Source organism: Ricinus communis, chromosome 4 (genome assembly GCF_019578655.1).
Source record: "Ricinus communis isolate WT05 ecotype wild-type chromosome 4, ASM1957865v1, whole genome shotgun sequence".
Lineage (NCBI taxonomy): Eukaryota > Viridiplantae > Streptophyta > Magnoliopsida > Malpighiales > Euphorbiaceae > Ricinus > Ricinus communis.
The window spans coordinates 26667858-26683583 of record NC_063259.1 but is presented as its reverse complement, the minus strand read 5'-3'; the positions used below and the strand labels follow the sequence as shown (position 1 = coordinate 26683583).

Below are 15726 nucleotides of genomic sequence, written 5' to 3'. Positions count from 1 at the left end.
ATTATTTGATTTAGAAAATTATACATTAGTTAATATAATATTAAAATATAATTAATATTCTATTTGTTAAGATTAGAGTGACTGTTTAATTAAAAATATAACTAATTAATTAATAAATTAATAGAAAAAATTATAAGCTTATACATAATCTAGAATTTTAATATGTCAATAATAATATACATCAAAATAAAAAGTTTATATGTCAAAATTAAATATACATATAAAAAATTTAAATTTTAAAATTATATATATATATATATATATATATATATATATAAATCCAGGCCTGCTTATGGAAAGTGGAAGTTGTTAAATCGAACAACCTATAAAAACTATACACTTAATTTCGAAAATAGTTAAGTAATACGATTTGATTTGTTTTTGGGGTGAGTTAAGTAAATAAAATTCAACCAACATAGATAATATTTCAGAGTATACGCCAGAACAGAAGCCCAAATCCGTTCGAATCCCTATTCAAAGTCCACCGCTAGTATCCAAGTCCACAACGCACGCGATATTAGCGTATTGAGTCAGCAGTCAAACCCCTTTCTCAAATGAGGAAACAAATAGTAAACCCTCTCTCTCACTCGCATCGCATTCACAGTCAACAATTGTCATTCTTTTTATCCTTATTCTTCTTTTCTCTGCTACTACTACTAAACCCTCATTTCCCCTTCATTTTCCCGCCATTTTTTGTAACCGTCAATCACACACTCTGGCAGCTACCGATAACTGCGCCGATGGTCACGTCAAGAGACGTTCAAGAGATCGTCTCAAAGCTCTCCTCCGATAAAGCCAAAGCCCGTGAAGTAATTAAAAAAAGAAAACCTAACTTAATTGAAAATATCATCAAAAATTGTTAATAATTCAAAAACCTATATTGATTTATTTAATTTAATTATGGTCTTTGATGTTTTGCGCTCACCAGGAAGGAATAAAATTGTTGAATACGTGGTTAGAAGGAGAAAGATCGATAAAATTCTGCAACTACATTGGACAGAAAACTGCCAAGCTTAAGCTTAATGAAATTCCTCACTGTAAGAATTTATCTTTCTTCATAGATATTAATGAATTGAAGAAATTTGTTTAAATTGAGAAACTTGATTTGTTTATTTCAGCGGAAACATGGCCGTTTCTTATATCATTGCTCATTCAAAGTGTGTCATTGGAGATTTCAACAAGTAAACGGCGGTTGCCTAAGGCGAGTTTTGCCAAAACCTTGCGAATTGTAGTTCAGCGAGCTGAGGATGCTAAGTTTTCAGGTTAGTTGCTTTCTATGTGCTCTTTTTGGTTTATAGCATTATTACCTGATGTTTGTGTTTGTATATAATACTCTTTTCCACAGCAGGCAAGGTATTGCCGTTGTTACCTGTGGCTAAAATACTCTTCAGTCACATATGGGATGTATTAAGTAGTGTTTCAAGCTTTCAGTCAGAGTATGGGGTTATACTACGGCATCTATTGGCAGTTCGAGATTATCGTTTCCACTTGAGGAACCGTGTTTATTGCAGTGAGTGTGTTTTCCTTTTTCATGGATTTTTACATTTTCTGTTCCTGATTGCTAAATTACATCTTTGTTACTGTTTTCTAATTTAATCTGTATTGGTAAAGGCCTGATGCGTCTGTATATAGAGAAGGTGGAAACAAGCTTGGCAGATAAAAATGATAATCAAGGTAATCTGAAAGAGGAGGCTTTTCGCTGTGTGTTAACACTACATTCACTTCTAGAAAACCCTCCTGGAGATTTCCCAGATGAACTCAGGGAAGACATTGTTAAGGGGATTGTTCAGATTTTCTCCTTCATAAGGTACAACAACAAATGCCCAGTTTTTTATTTTTTATTTTTTTAAATAAAAACTTCTTTCATTTTCTTAAAAAATATTTTGGGTTTTTTATTTGCTGCTTCATATATGCATTTGTTCCTCTAGTTGCTGAACATGACTAACTCACGCTGGCTACCTTGTTGTTTTGTGTTCAGGGAGGAGGGAAAGTTCTCACGTAAACTTATGGAGTGTGTTAATACTTACTTGTTAAAAGATGGTCCAAATTTGGGCTGTCAGTCCTTGGAGATCCACAATGCTGTACGGCATTTTGTGTTTCGTTGTTGGCTTACAACCCATGATCGGAATCTGAAGGTTTATCAACTCTCCGTCTTGCTAAAACTTATACTCTCCTTGGAGTGTGTTAATACTTACTTGTTAAAAGATGGTCCAAATTTGGGCTGTCAGTCCTTGGAGATCCACAATGCTGTACGGCATTTTGTGTTTCGTTGTTGGCTTACAACCCATGATCGGAATCTGAAGGTTTATCAACTCTCCGTCTTGCTAAAACTTATACTCTTCTGTTGGGTGAATCTGTTCTGCATTTTGCAGGATGCACTTATATTCTATGGAAGGCTGCAGCTAAATCTAACAAGAGGTGCTTCTGAAAGTGGTTCTATGGTAGAACAATTTTTGGATGTAGTATGTAAAGAACTAGATCAAAGCAGTTTAACCAGCATAACTGTGCCTTGGTTAGTTCTTCTATATTCTCACTGTTAAATTTCCTTTGTTGGGTTTATACTCAATGGAGTTCATTTGTGTGATTGTGATGGATTTTCTTGCAACATTTATTCAGGATGGACGCAACCAAGGATGAGAAGTTTGGAACTTTGACTGGTTCACAATGTGGTTTGGTTGAGCTTGCTGCACTGCTACTTTATCAGGTGGTTATTTCACTCTTGAAGTATTAATTAGTTTTTTCAAAACTAATGCTGCATCCAGAACCCTGTCACTTTTTGTAATGGTCAAAATTTTTAAAGAAGCATTTTCTGAAAATATATGCTAGGGGTGTCACATGTATCTAATCAGGATGCTAGGTAATTGGTAATGCCTTTCTCAGCTGGCTGACTGGTTGATTTATGGTTGTGGTTTGGTTTGATTGTTTATTGTTGAAAGAATGAACTTTCAGTCCCACGCATAAAATTACATGCATTTATAGGTTTTACGACGTGGGCAACTGAAAAAATTCTTGCAGGCTTGTGTTAGCACACCTAAAGCACAGTCAACTGAAAAGAGGATTAAGCGGGAGCATGCTACTGTTCTCTTGAAAGAGGCACTTAAGAAAGGAAAATGGTTATGGTAAGTCTGATATGCAAGTATTGTTTAACTTCTATGTTTTAATGGTGACAAAAAATTGGAAAGTTAGAAATATCTTGCACCTGATGCCTCTTGTCTTGCTTAAGGGTAAAGAGATGGATTCATCAACTTCTTAACCCTTCTTGTTTGTCAAAACAAAAGATATCTGCAGTGTGATACCCATTTTTTTCTTGGATATTGAACTGATTTGTGAATGGTATGAATGGAAACATCATTTTGAGCTTGTTGACTTTTAAAAGATCCAAAAATCTCTTGGTCTCTTGATTGTCTGTTTTCTGGAAGTTGACGTGCTATTTGATTTAGTATTAAGAACATGGCAATCTGCATAGAAACAATATGTACCAAGTGAAAAGCTGATATAAGCGGCAAGTAATACTTTACTCAGTTTTTCATGCATCATGACTTCTTAGGTGTGTTCTTTGGAGTAGCATTACCACTCTTATTGTACTTATCCAATGCCCTTTTGACTTTCATGCTTATAGTTTCTTGTTCCCATGGCCTGTTTTTGTTGTTAAATTGAGCAGATCACATCCATAACATGGCTCTGCAGTTCTTCTACTTTTGCTTAATGAAATGTTATGAGATTATAACTTCACTAAAAAGCCTTCATCATAGGTGAAAGATACCTGTGGTCTTGAGTTATTTATTTATTTATTATTTCTCTAAATTTTCTCAACTATCTCACTATTGCCGTTGTAGTTTGATTTAGATTAACTTGCTCAGTTATTAATTTCACATCAATGTGGGTATGAAGTAAATAACGAGAACTAGAGTTTAAAATCATGTTGAATATTATAATAACTTTTATTGTGTCAAATAAATGTTATAATTCTTTAGGTCCTAAGTACATTTCTGCGATCTTGTCCTTCAAGCTTTCCTTACTTTTTACATAATCTTTTAATCCAATACTATTTGTTTTTCGTCCGCTTAATTATGGGCATTTACTTCAGGAATGCTGCTTTTTGCTATCTCATTCGTAACTACTGCAGTCGCATGAATAAGGATCTTATCATATACTGGTTCGATGGAATCTCGACTAGCTTTGAGAGGTAATTATGCATTTATGCACTTGTAATATTATTAAATGCGACCTTGATCAGTTTTAATTTGGTGTCTTATCTCTTTGATATTTTTTAGTCTTCATTATCTCTTTGATATTTTTTACTCTTCATGCACGTACTTTTGTGCTCAGCATAAATGCTACATTAATTTGACATTGGAGTAGATGAATTCTACGTTACTGACAAATGGGCTTGGTTAGAACTCATTCCTAAAAGCTAGCTCAAAGGAACCATAACAACCCAATAACTAGGCGATGTGGGATAAATACAACTTCTAACACTTTCCTCACGCTTGGCGTGACATGCAAACAGGCTGGGTCCTAACCCATTATCGTAGACAAAAGGCTGGCTCTGATACCATGACAAATGGGCTTGGGTTAAAGTCATTCTCAAAAGCTAGCTCAAAAAGAAGAGGGTGCCTGATCCATATATATACACCATAACAGCCTAGTAACTAGGCGATGTGGGTTAAATATACAACTTCTAACAGTTACTATCATTCTTTTCACGTTGAGAGAATAGTCGAGAATGTTATAGTTCCCCTATTCTTAATATAAATCAATAAGCTTATGTTTTGTGTGTGTGCAAACTCAGAACTTATAAACTTTGTTTATTAGAGGCCTATTTCTTCTTGTACTTTAATTTATGAACATAAAAAGGCCTTCTTGTACAACTTGTCAGGTTTTTTTTTTTGTTGTTTCTTAATTTTTTTTTTTCATTTAAAGACATTAAGATGCAGATAGTATATAGTGCATGTAAACATCTGGATGTGCAATAGTAGCAGTACTTCTGTCCTTCATATGTCCCATTGATGTTATACAAAGTTTTGGGATGCTTAAATTCCTTTCGACTTGCTGGATGTTGATTCAGAATTTGTTGCAGGATTTTGAATGATACAACTATGGTGCATGCATATGATAGTTTGCTCTGGACTTTGCGGTATATTTCTCTGGCTTATATAGACATAGTTCACTTCCTGATTAAAGTGTTTTTGAGCCTTGCATATTGTGTCTTTGAAGAGGTTTAATGGTTGCTTGTAATAGACAGCAGACAGTTACAGATTTTATCCAATGCACATCTCTATCAGTATTATTTGAGTGAATATGATTTACTTAATTTAGTGACATATCTTTTATATTTTCAATTCCCCTTCCCCTCACTTTTTTTTCTTATAAGCTCATTCATGTACTTGTTTGCATATAAAGAGGTTTGCAGGAGTTATCTACTGTTTTGCTGCTTTCAGATTCTCGAGTGGATTCGATCTCGAATAAGGTTGTTTGATTCTCCTCCTTTTCTCATAATACTTTTTTGAATGTCTTGTATTTTCTGATTTATTCTTAATCATTGACTAATTATTACATATCAGTTTGGAAGGTTAGAGTTGGTTGGGGACTTGCGATCCCGGATAGTTTTCTTAAAGAATTCGGTTGATACTTGGTGTGATTGGAGAGTGCTACATTGTTAGTTCTGTTAAGATTTTATCTGTTACATTGAGAGGGACATCTTATCTTCCACGCGTCTTTCTCCTTTCTTTTGATAGAATCTCTTCTTTTTACTAAAAGAATAGTTTATTCCAGCCAAAGAAAACAATTGGATTAGTTTCATGCTTTTGTTGCAAAATCATTGTGGTTTGCAAGCCTGACAATTGTCGGAAACATTCTGTTGAATTGTCAGTCGCCCAGTTTAATAAATCCTCCACACCTTAATTTTTGATATTAAGATTGCTACTTTAACATGATATTTGACATACAAGCATTTTTTTTAATCTGGATTTTCATTCATAATGAATTGGCATCACTGGACAATTATGTCTTTCTGCATAGCATGACTTCTTGTACTGGCTATCACTGACTTGTCAATTTTTCAGCTTGACAGTGGTTGGCAATTAATCTGGAGCCACTTGATACATGGGTTGCCATTATTCAGTAATTCAACTTCAGTTGTAAGTTTCATTTGCAGATGGATTTAGTGTAATCTAGTTACTGATCATTTCAGTCCTTTGAATCTTCATCTGTATTATTGTTGCAGTTACTATGTATTTTCATTTCTAGCTTTGCTGCATATTTCTTATGCCTTGGATGGCAGTTCTTTGGTTTTGGATCTTCGAGACTATAATGATTTTTTCAACATTTATTTAGTCAAATTGAAATATCTTACGCCCAAACATCAGGGCTGGTAATTTTTGACGTTGAGATAAATGGGTTTGGGTTGACTGGCCTAACCGCGAATGACACAAATAAACACATTTATTTAAATGGGTTAATAGGTTAACATGTAATATACGATATCTATAAACACGTTTAAACATGTTTATTCTCTCTCTTCATATATTTTTGTAAGTAATTTTATCATTTATAAAGATCCAATAATGTTTTAAAATAATAATTCTAATTTGAGTAATTTTTTGCTTAACTAAATATATTTTTTGAAATTTAAATTAAGATTTTTATTTAAAAATTTAATTTATTTATGAGTACACAGGTCGACCCCTGTAACCTAGTTCATAAACTTGTCCGTATTTGAGTTTGGTATTTCGACACAATATAGTTAAAAAAGTCGTGTTTGGGTTGGCCATTTTTATGTTATACACTTGCATGACACAATCAGACACCTGCCAAACATATTGTGAAGATTGTTTGAAGATAATGAACTTGGTCCAGGACAATGTTGTCAACAACGGTAATTTCTGAGACCTGTACAAGAACCATGCAATTGACACTTAAAATAAAGAGATTATAGCAATGGGACCTAGTTGCACGTCTGTTTTTCTCAAGTGCTAAGCACATTTGTGCAGTATGCCAGTACAGGAATTGTTATGATTACAATTTAGGTGCAGTGGGTAAATGATTAAAATAGCAGTTTAGCAAGCTTTATAAATAACTGTCGTTTTGAATAATTTGTTCTCTGTTAATTGAGATGCTAGTTTTCTGGCAGAAAATACCTTTTTCATGTTCCTTTTTTCTGAAAATTTGCAGGCAGATGCTGCCTTATTGCTACTCGGAAACATACTTACAAGTGTAAGTACAGATATATGTCCTTTTGGACCTTGAGTTTTCAGGGAATTCTAACCATCTTTGAATGAAGTTGAAAGCTTCTATCAAAATGAATATAAGGAATTTCACTTTTCCAACTTAACATATTGTTTAATTATTATTCATGCTTTCAGGATATGATGAATATATTTGTTGTGCCTCAAGATATATGGGACCTGAAATTATTTAAACAAATGCCATCAAGGTAAGAACTAATATTTTGACTGCATAAATAAATAGGGTTTAACTGTGCTTGTCCTTTTAAAATGGTTAACTAGATCTGTTGCAATTCCTAGCAATTTCGACTTCGTGATATTCTGCAAAAGATCTTAATGAAGATAAGTCTTGTGGTAAAAGCAGCAAAATAATTGAACGCATATCTAAAATATTGTTGAGAACCATTTCTTCACCATCTTGCAATGTTTTACTTCATGGTAGATGTTGTAATCAAAGGACAATAATGCAGTCTGATGCCAATTATAATCATAAGAATGCTATGTTTCCAATTAGAAGCAAAACTTTAATGAGGATAGAAGCATCATACTTTTGTATAAATAGTAGCTCCATGGTATTTCTCCTTCGGAATCCAAGGCTTCTAGTAGCAATTCATATATTGGAAGGAACAAGTTCATGATGGGGCTCTGGAGAAGTGGAAGCTATTGTTTGATTGAGTGGTTGCTTCTGATGATAAGGGTCTTTTCTTGACAGTGTTTATGTTCACCTGCCAAAGTATCTCTTTTTCAGACTTCATGCTTGATTGGGAGGTTTCGATTACCTTTTGGAGGCTTCTTGAGCCATATAAAGTGTTCAGTACTTGAAAAGTGGGTGGGAGTTCTATTTAGAAAGGGTGAGATCTTAGTCAGGAGTGCTGATCTGTGCGGCTTGATATGGTGCTTAATTGCTTATGGCTTGAAAAAAGTAGGTGGCATTTCTGGAATTGGAACAATGAGAATGGACCTTATTCCTGTTATCTTTTATGGCTTTGTGCAATTTCTTTTCCCCTTTCGATGGCAGGTGGATATTCTCCTACCATCTTGTATACACATGGTTTCACATTTCTGGCTTCTCTTTGACATTATTTACACGTCACCTACTATCCATATCATTGTCAGCATGTTCTTTAGCTAATATAATTTCTTTTGATGTCTATCCAGGTGTGTCTTGTACTTCATTGCGTGCTATTTTTCTCACAAGGGTTCTCAAGTAAGTGCAGCAGGCTAGCATACTGCAAACTCGTTCTTTGTTACTTTGATGTCATTGCATCTGTATCTTTGTGCAATGTGTTTATTTTCATTTTCCAACCTGATTTTTTTTTTCTTCTGTTAGTGTTATCTTTATTTTATCTCCTTCTGTAGGTTTGGAAGCCTGCTTATTATTTTCTGCTGTTTATTTTCAGCTTTAGGTTCAATGCATGAAAGTCAGTTTTATTGTACCCCACTCAGACAAACATTTGCATTTCTTGGTTAGACGGTTGATTGACTTGTATAGTTAAGCTTGAATGAATGACAAGCCATGTTCTTACTTTACATTTCTAGAGCATGACTATTAGTTCGTAGAGCCCCCCCCCCACCTATCTATCTCCTTCTTGGTTCCATCACATCTTTATTATGTAGAGCCTAAATGAAATTTGAGAGTGAATTCAACTATTGTTAGCTAGGTTTCTGACTGGGCAAAGGGAACTGGGAGTTACATTATCATTTATCTTAATCCAATCCAATCCCTTAACATGTTAACTAGAACTCTTTCAGGAAGCTTTAAAATAAGGTTTCCTTTCCTTTTTTTTTCTTTTTCTTTCTGAAGGTTTAGATCAGCATGTTAAAGAACCAATTTTCGTTTGTTTTGTTTTTGCAGGGTGATCTTCGAGACTCCTTACATCTCAGAAAAAATCTCCTAACAACAATTTTGGGCTATCTGAACTGGAAGGTCTGTTGGTCTTACTAATGTAATGAATTATGACTTCCCTACTTCTAAAGATTTTGTTAGTATTTGGTTCATTGGTGAAAATGAGGATAAATTTCTGTTGCAGTTATTCTTTTGTTCATATATCCATGTAGTTCGGCTGAAAAACTTTAGGCAATTTGTTCATGTATGATTTTCTTTGGTTTGATTTAGGTGATAAACAAAGGTCATTTGCTCTGCTGTATCCTTGCTGAAGTAATTCTTATTAAGAATATCTATTCTTATTTGTAGGACTATGATAGGAAACGACACCCTAGGTTCACAAGGGGTCCAACTGGGAATTATAATGATTCCTTATATAGCCATGCTTTGTGGAAGTATATGAACCATTCGAAATCATGATCCATTTGAAGTCATTTTGACGGGATCATTGCTGTTACTAGAGGCAGATATCCATGGTCATTCAGGGTCTGACTATATAAACTAACTGCAAATCTGTTGTGCAGCACTGAATCTCATTTATGCTTGTGAGAACAACAATGCATGTCATCTAAGTTAGGAGCTTGTACAGTGGTCATACATTGAATTTGTGGATTAACAAGTGTGGTTTAAAGCGCTCGCCTGGTGCGCTTAAGTGACCAGGCGAGGCGCTGAACAGACTTGTCGCTTTATATGTTCTATTTTGCGCTTCTTTGAAGAAGCGATAGACTCAAGGTTTTTTTTTTTTTTCAAAAAGTAATTAGGGAAGCGGCAGCTTTTGTTTTCTGACAGGTTTAAAGCCAAGTTAGGTTTTATTAGGTGTTTTAGGGCAATACATAACTTGGGTAAAATGGTATTTTTAAACCTAAGTTTAATTAATAACTTAATATAAAATGAGGGATTGCTCTAACAGCTGGCAGCCTTTCTTTTCTTTTTTATTCTTTCTTCGACTCTTTGTTTCTGCTCTATACTATCTGCTGGAATTCTGCAAAACAGATATTTTTATGTTATTTCTATCGTTAGTTTTAAGTATTAGATTTCTGAATAATTTCCATAGATTTTTTTTAATGTTATATGTTTTATTTTTTCTATATGAAGTGACTTTTTACAAGCTTTAATTTTCACTAGAATTATGCTTGCTAAACATTTATGTTTTTTGACATATATATTTCTAATTTACTTTTTTTATTATTTTGTGCCTTGTTTCGTTCTGGCGAGCGCTTCTTTTGCGCTTTGCGCTTCAAGGCGATAAGAGGGCATATCGCCTTGAGTGCGCCTTTCGCTTTTAACTACACTGGGATTAACTATTGCAGTTTCTTTCTGGTTCTAGGTTTTATACTTCAGTTTATATGCTTATGCAGCATATTATGTTATTCTATTTAATATTTCATGCTTGTATGGATTTTTTAAATAAATAATTTGTTAACGAAAAGTACCTTATTATGCAGGACACTTCCATATTGAACGAGCATATGGTGGTGTTGTTTCCAGCAGCTGTTTATGCTCTTTGTGCTGGCTGTGCTCCTTTCACACATTGCTACAAAGGGCTTCTCCCATCACATAATCTTGAGGCTTCAGGTGATTGGGCCAAGGTATCTGTTCATTTTGGATCTTTGATGATGCTTGGGAATTCATGCATACAAATTGATTCTTTTTGAGATACTGATATCTCATCAATTCCATCAGACATACGAGGATGAGTGTGAAAGGCTTTATGAACCTTTTGAGTGCTCTGTGGAGGTGCTTGCAAAAATCGATTTGGGCTCTACAGTTGAGGTGCTGGAGCATCTTTAATTTGTTTATCCTTTCGTTTGTGTCTTTGTTTCATTTATTTATTTGTTTTCACTTTCAGCTTGCTTCATCCCAATGCAATCGAAGTGTAAGTCTTCCATGTGAATTAAGAGATACACTGATGCATGAAATGGAGACCCATATTTTCGGAGCTCTAGGGGATAAGCAGACCGAAAAAATGCCTCTCTGTGATGCCATCTTTACATGTGGACTATTGTCCAATTTCATACATGGCTCATTGGTAACAAGGTTTGTATTTTGCTTCGTAACTGCACAATCACATAAAAGAAGAGTTTTATCTTCGTTTCTTTGATGATCAGTGGTGTTTCTTCTAAAGTTATTGTACTGCAAGATTAAACATGACATTTCCAAACAATTTTCCTTTTTTGGTAAAAAGAAAATAAATCAAGTTAATATGAGTATTTTGTTTCATTACTAGAAAACCTTGTGCTTTTCCCTTGAAGTAGTTACACTTTACTCTGTGAACCCAAGTTGAAGATCCTGGCTGTAAATGTAGTTGTCTTTGCCAAATGTCTGTCTTGTCCTGGTTCTGTGAGGCATACATCTTCTGATTCTTAAGTGACTATCTTGGAAGTACACATTTCAAGTTGGGAATGTCATGCTTCTACTGTGATGCTTTCCACCTTTTAAATAGATTAAAATTGGATAAAGGGCATTGCTTGTGGAAATACATGTTTAACTTTATGTCAGTGCACTCAACTATGCCGTTGAAAGATTCCTTATTAGGATTCTAAGTGCTGTCACTTCATTGTCAATCAGCTGATGTTTCCCCCTCATTCCTTTTCTTTTCTTCTTTAATTTGTACTTAATTCTTTTCCTTCAGGAAAAGAGATGAGATTTTGCCATTTCTCTCCAAAACGGGCCAGTACTTAATAGATTTGTTAGGCTATGCTGTTAATTTGGTCACTGAAAATGGAAGTGATTTCCAATCTCTTGGTTGTTCGGGATCTACCTCAGAGTGCAATGTGAAGAACTCTTTATTACAGTCTTTTAGAAGCCTTCTCTGCTGTCCTATCTTTGTAAAAGGGGAAGATAAAAATGCTCTGGATGCTGCACTTTCTGGTGATGTGATTCAATGCATGGAAAGGCTCTTGAAAGCACTTGCTAAACTGTATGAACAATTTTCTGAATGTACAAGAAGCTCTCATTCTGAAGTGGTGCTGTCTGATTCATCTGATGCTTCCTTACAAATATCTAGCCCGCTAGATGGTAGTAGGAGCAGGATTCTGGACGTGGAATTAGATGTGAATGAGGATACACAAGATGTCGACATTTTAAGTTTTGGTGGCAAAGTTAGTACTGCCATTTCCTTTTCTATGATTAAGTGGAAGATGGGAATGATATCACTTATTTCAAGTTTTTTCTCAGTTTTAGGTCTTGTTACATGGGATATTCTTTTTGAAGTGATGGGAAAAGAATGCGAGACAAAGGTATATTCAAATAATTGAATATATATTCTGGTTTCCCTGGCTTTCTCAAACTAATCTTTCCATTACTTTACTAATTTCATGTCCTCAGGTGTTTGAGAACATTCTTTACCATCTCTGTCAACATCCGCACTGGTCTTCTGCTGGAAAGCTCATAGACCTGGTAATAATGGTTGGCATTTGTTATAGCTAACTATTACTGGCTGTTTGAAGCATTTCTGATTTTGTTTTAATGATTTGGAGATTTAAGCTTGCTTCCCTGTTTTTTTCTTTTCCCTTTTAAAAAAAATTGTAGGTACAAACATTGGATAACATGATTGAGATAAAAGTGGGTGCTAAACTTAATTGTGCTAGCATAGTAGTTGCCACCCAACGGTTGATGCATACGTTATTATCTCTGAACGGCATTCAAAAGGATGCTGACCTAAGTTTGACTGGAAGAGAACATGAACAGGTATCTTTGATTTCAGTTTTACTTGTTTACAATCGGATGATTGTGCTGCATTTGACAACTGGAAATTGTGATAATCAGTTCCCTATAATCATCAGTAGTAATTGTTTTCTCCCATCTTGAGCTTCAAGATAGTTTACCTGCTATCTTGGTCCACTGTGTTGACAATTTTGCAAACAATGTTCAAGCTTAATCTTTTGTGCTTTCTTATATTTGTATGTATATAACATGTGCCCATGTCTTTGTTGCAGACATTTTCCATTCTAGGATTTGGTTTTGGGTCAATCATGAGAAAATGTTATTGGACGCTCATCTGGCACTCTATCGGTAGAATGCATTATTAATCGCTCAATTTGGTCATTAAGTTCTGGATTAAAAATTGATTGGTTACAAGTTTGTCAAGTTTCTATTTCATCTACAATTTAATGACTCTCATTGGGTTTCAATAAAATCTGAAAACAGATGTGACCAAGTGGTCAGAATGCTAATCTGGCATGCCGTGTTGGATTTCTATTTGGTCTCTTTCATGGAACTGACAGAAATCTGGCTTGAATGACTTAATTGTAGATGGAAAAATAGTTGCACGTCCAAATTCAAACAACTGAACTTACCTGGAACTTGAGTACCATGTTGAGTAATTGGATGGTGCATTTACCCACATTATAGGCCATGAAACTACTGTGTCGAGTGTTGACAGCTTTTGGATGCTGTCATGCTAAAATTGATGTGATTGTCATCTGCAGGGTCTTATACATCTTGGAAGTGTGGTCAGCAAAGTGGCAGAGTTTGGCTTTCTTGACTGGAGGGGACGTGTAAAGCTAATTGGTTGCATTTGTGATTTTGTTGTACTCAGTCCTCAAAATGGTCAGGTGATTACTACGGGATGCAAATGGAGTTATCTGTTATATTAGACAATGTACATGCGAGCATGGTGAAGAAGATCAGACTGAAAGTTTGAATATGCTGATGAAGAAAATCTTAGAACTTATAGGATTGGAACATGGTGGGGTTGTGGCATAATATGCCCATTTGCATGGGATTCATATCATGCTGTACTTCTACTCTTGTGTTCCAATAAATTCTATGATTTGCCCAGTTAGCGCGTCTGTTCATGTGTTATCTTATGTTTTTGACTTCTTAATTTTGTCACATGATTGTTTTGGTGTATTTCTTGACAGACAATGATAGGAAGGTTGTTCTTACTGCTTCGGGATCCTGATTACCGAGTTCGGTTTTCCCTGGCTCAACGGATTGGTGTTCTATTTGAAACATGGGATGGCCATGAGGAACTCTTCCAAGATATCTAGTGGGTTTCTCTTCAATCGACTCTGTTATTTCTTTTTATAGTTCTATGAGTATGTTTCCCACTTAAGAGAGTTTCATTTTTTTGTGAACACATAAAGCCTTTCTTTTAATCAGTAAACAATGTAAGTTCATTATGCTGTTTATTGATTCTGATACTTGCAAGTTCCACTTCTTTGGTCTCAATATTAAGTTAGTCATATAAATTTTGGCTGTTTTCACAGTTCAAATTTTGGTGTCACACTGGTGCTTCACTCAAAAGGGAAACTTGTCACTGCAAAAGAGGTTCTAGCTGCAGGTCCTCAGCCATGCCTAGCAATGGAAACTATTATTATTACCCTAATGCATCTTGCTTTCCACAGTGAGAAAGTAGAATTGGAGGTACCTATATTGCCTGCTTAGTTTAGTCCTATAAATTCTTTAAATTATCCTGACTTAATAAATTTGTAAGTTAATGCACAGTTGAATATGTATAGTTTTTTTCATTTCGACGTGCAGGCCATTTTCATTATTTGCGCAGTTGCTGCTATCAACCCTTGTCACAGGTGCAAAATGTTCTACCTTATCCTTTTGTTACTAGGCATGGTTATTTTATTGACGAAAGTGCATTGCTTCAGGGAGTTGGTCAGTGCAGTACTTGATGATCTTTCAAGGCAGCTTCAATATGCAACTAGGTTCAAGGTTGTGATTATAGTTGTTGCTTAAACAACTTTTAACATTAGCGTTCTTGAATTACTTTATAGCACTAAAAGTTTGATTAGATATCACTTGATTTAAGACGATTTAAATCTTAGTCAAGTCCTTTTTTTCCTTCTTTTACCTAGTGCAATTGGACAATTGAGTTGTTTTCCTTGATAGTTTATGAATGTTTGCTCATCTTTATCATTAACTTGATCCTTATGGTTGGATGCAGTACTTGGAGGAACTCATTGGAACTATTCTCTTTTTTTGGGTTAGTTGTGGCGTTAGCTTAGTTGCACTTGTTGAGGTAATTTATTCGTTTTTAATCACTATTGAGTTCTTTTCATTTGTCTGATAGTTTGTGAACTACATGAGATTAATATGTCATGATCATCTTTCCATCTGATGAGTATTCTTTTGCAGATAAGGCAACTTTTTGTATTGGATGCTGAACCCAGTTACTTCATGCAATACTGTTGTCACTGGCTTCTTCCAGCTTTAGTTTTGAATGGGGACAACTCCAGCATGAACTGGGTGGCTAAGGTATCAAATCTGGTAGTTCTATTTGTTAATTGTGATGAATCATGTTTATTTGTGTCATCTTACCTATTTATTTGAATGCAGCTCTCTTCTCAACCTTTGGCAATGCTAGTTAAAAATCACTTTGTGCCAATATTTTCAGTTTGTATGGCATTGCATTGCAGTAAGAGGCCTGGTTGGGATAAGGGAGCTTTGGTGCTCCAGAGTTCGATTCTGCATTTTGCTGAGATATCTGAGAACGAAAGAGACAAACTCATAAAACAACATATGGTAATTTCTTTCATGTGAAGCACTATTTATATGGCTCCTTTCTGAAAGTCTTGCCACTTGACTCTTGTCCTTCACCATTTTGAATTTAATTTTTGCACTCCGGTTTATTCTTATTCGATTCATTATACATGGAAA

At 35.0% G+C, this 15726-nt stretch overlaps 1 protein-coding gene across 9 annotated transcripts in view; it reads left to right on the top strand.

The window, feature by feature from the left end:
- Positions 1 to 584: 584 nt before the first annotated feature.
- Positions 585 to 15726, top strand: part of LOC8289003 (serine/threonine-protein kinase ATM) — a 37728-nt gene continuing 22586 nt past the window's right edge. For 2 of the 9 annotated variants that reach the window (XM_048372694.1, XM_048372691.1), the window contains exons 1-30: positions 587 to 809; positions 929 to 1037; positions 1119 to 1262; positions 1346 to 1510; positions 1612 to 1807; positions 1979 to 2135; positions 2373 to 2512; positions 2617 to 2704; positions 3016 to 3119; positions 4088 to 4186; positions 5081 to 5137; positions 5404 to 5470; positions 6066 to 6140; positions 7174 to 7215; positions 7365 to 7435; positions 8385 to 8433; positions 9082 to 9153; positions 10557 to 10700; positions 10795 to 10884; positions 10961 to 11148; positions 11744 to 12350; positions 12439 to 12510; positions 12643 to 12801; positions 13542 to 13667; positions 13977 to 14104; positions 14325 to 14481; positions 14599 to 14781; positions 15014 to 15088; positions 15205 to 15324; positions 15406 to 15591. In XM_048372694.1, coding sequence (XP_048228651.1) covers positions 741 to 809; positions 929 to 1037; positions 1119 to 1262; positions 1346 to 1510; positions 1612 to 1807; positions 1979 to 2135; positions 2373 to 2512; positions 2617 to 2704; positions 3016 to 3119; positions 4088 to 4186; positions 5081 to 5137; positions 5404 to 5470; positions 6066 to 6140; positions 7174 to 7215; positions 7365 to 7435; positions 8385 to 8433; positions 9082 to 9153; positions 10557 to 10700; positions 10795 to 10884; positions 10961 to 11148; positions 11744 to 12350; positions 12439 to 12510; positions 12643 to 12801; positions 13542 to 13667; positions 13977 to 14104; positions 14325 to 14481; positions 14599 to 14781; positions 15014 to 15088; positions 15205 to 15324; positions 15406 to 15591 — 3939 coding nt within the window. In that variant the 5' untranslated portion in view covers positions 587 to 740. Of the gene's footprint in view, positions 810 to 928; positions 1038 to 1118; positions 1263 to 1345; positions 1511 to 1611; positions 1808 to 1978; positions 2136 to 2208; positions 2304 to 2372; positions 2513 to 2616; positions 2705 to 3015; positions 3120 to 4087; positions 4187 to 5080; positions 5138 to 5403; positions 5471 to 6065; positions 6141 to 7173; positions 7216 to 7364; positions 7436 to 8384; positions 8434 to 9081; positions 9173 to 10556; positions 10701 to 10794; positions 10885 to 10960; positions 11149 to 11743; positions 12351 to 12438; positions 12511 to 12642; positions 12802 to 13541; positions 13668 to 13976; positions 14105 to 14324; positions 14482 to 14598; positions 14782 to 15013; positions 15089 to 15204; positions 15325 to 15405; positions 15592 to 15726 lie in introns of those variants that run through there. The other 7 variants (XM_025159320.2, XM_048372692.1, XM_015723968.3 and 4 more) reach the window with 7 other exon arrangements.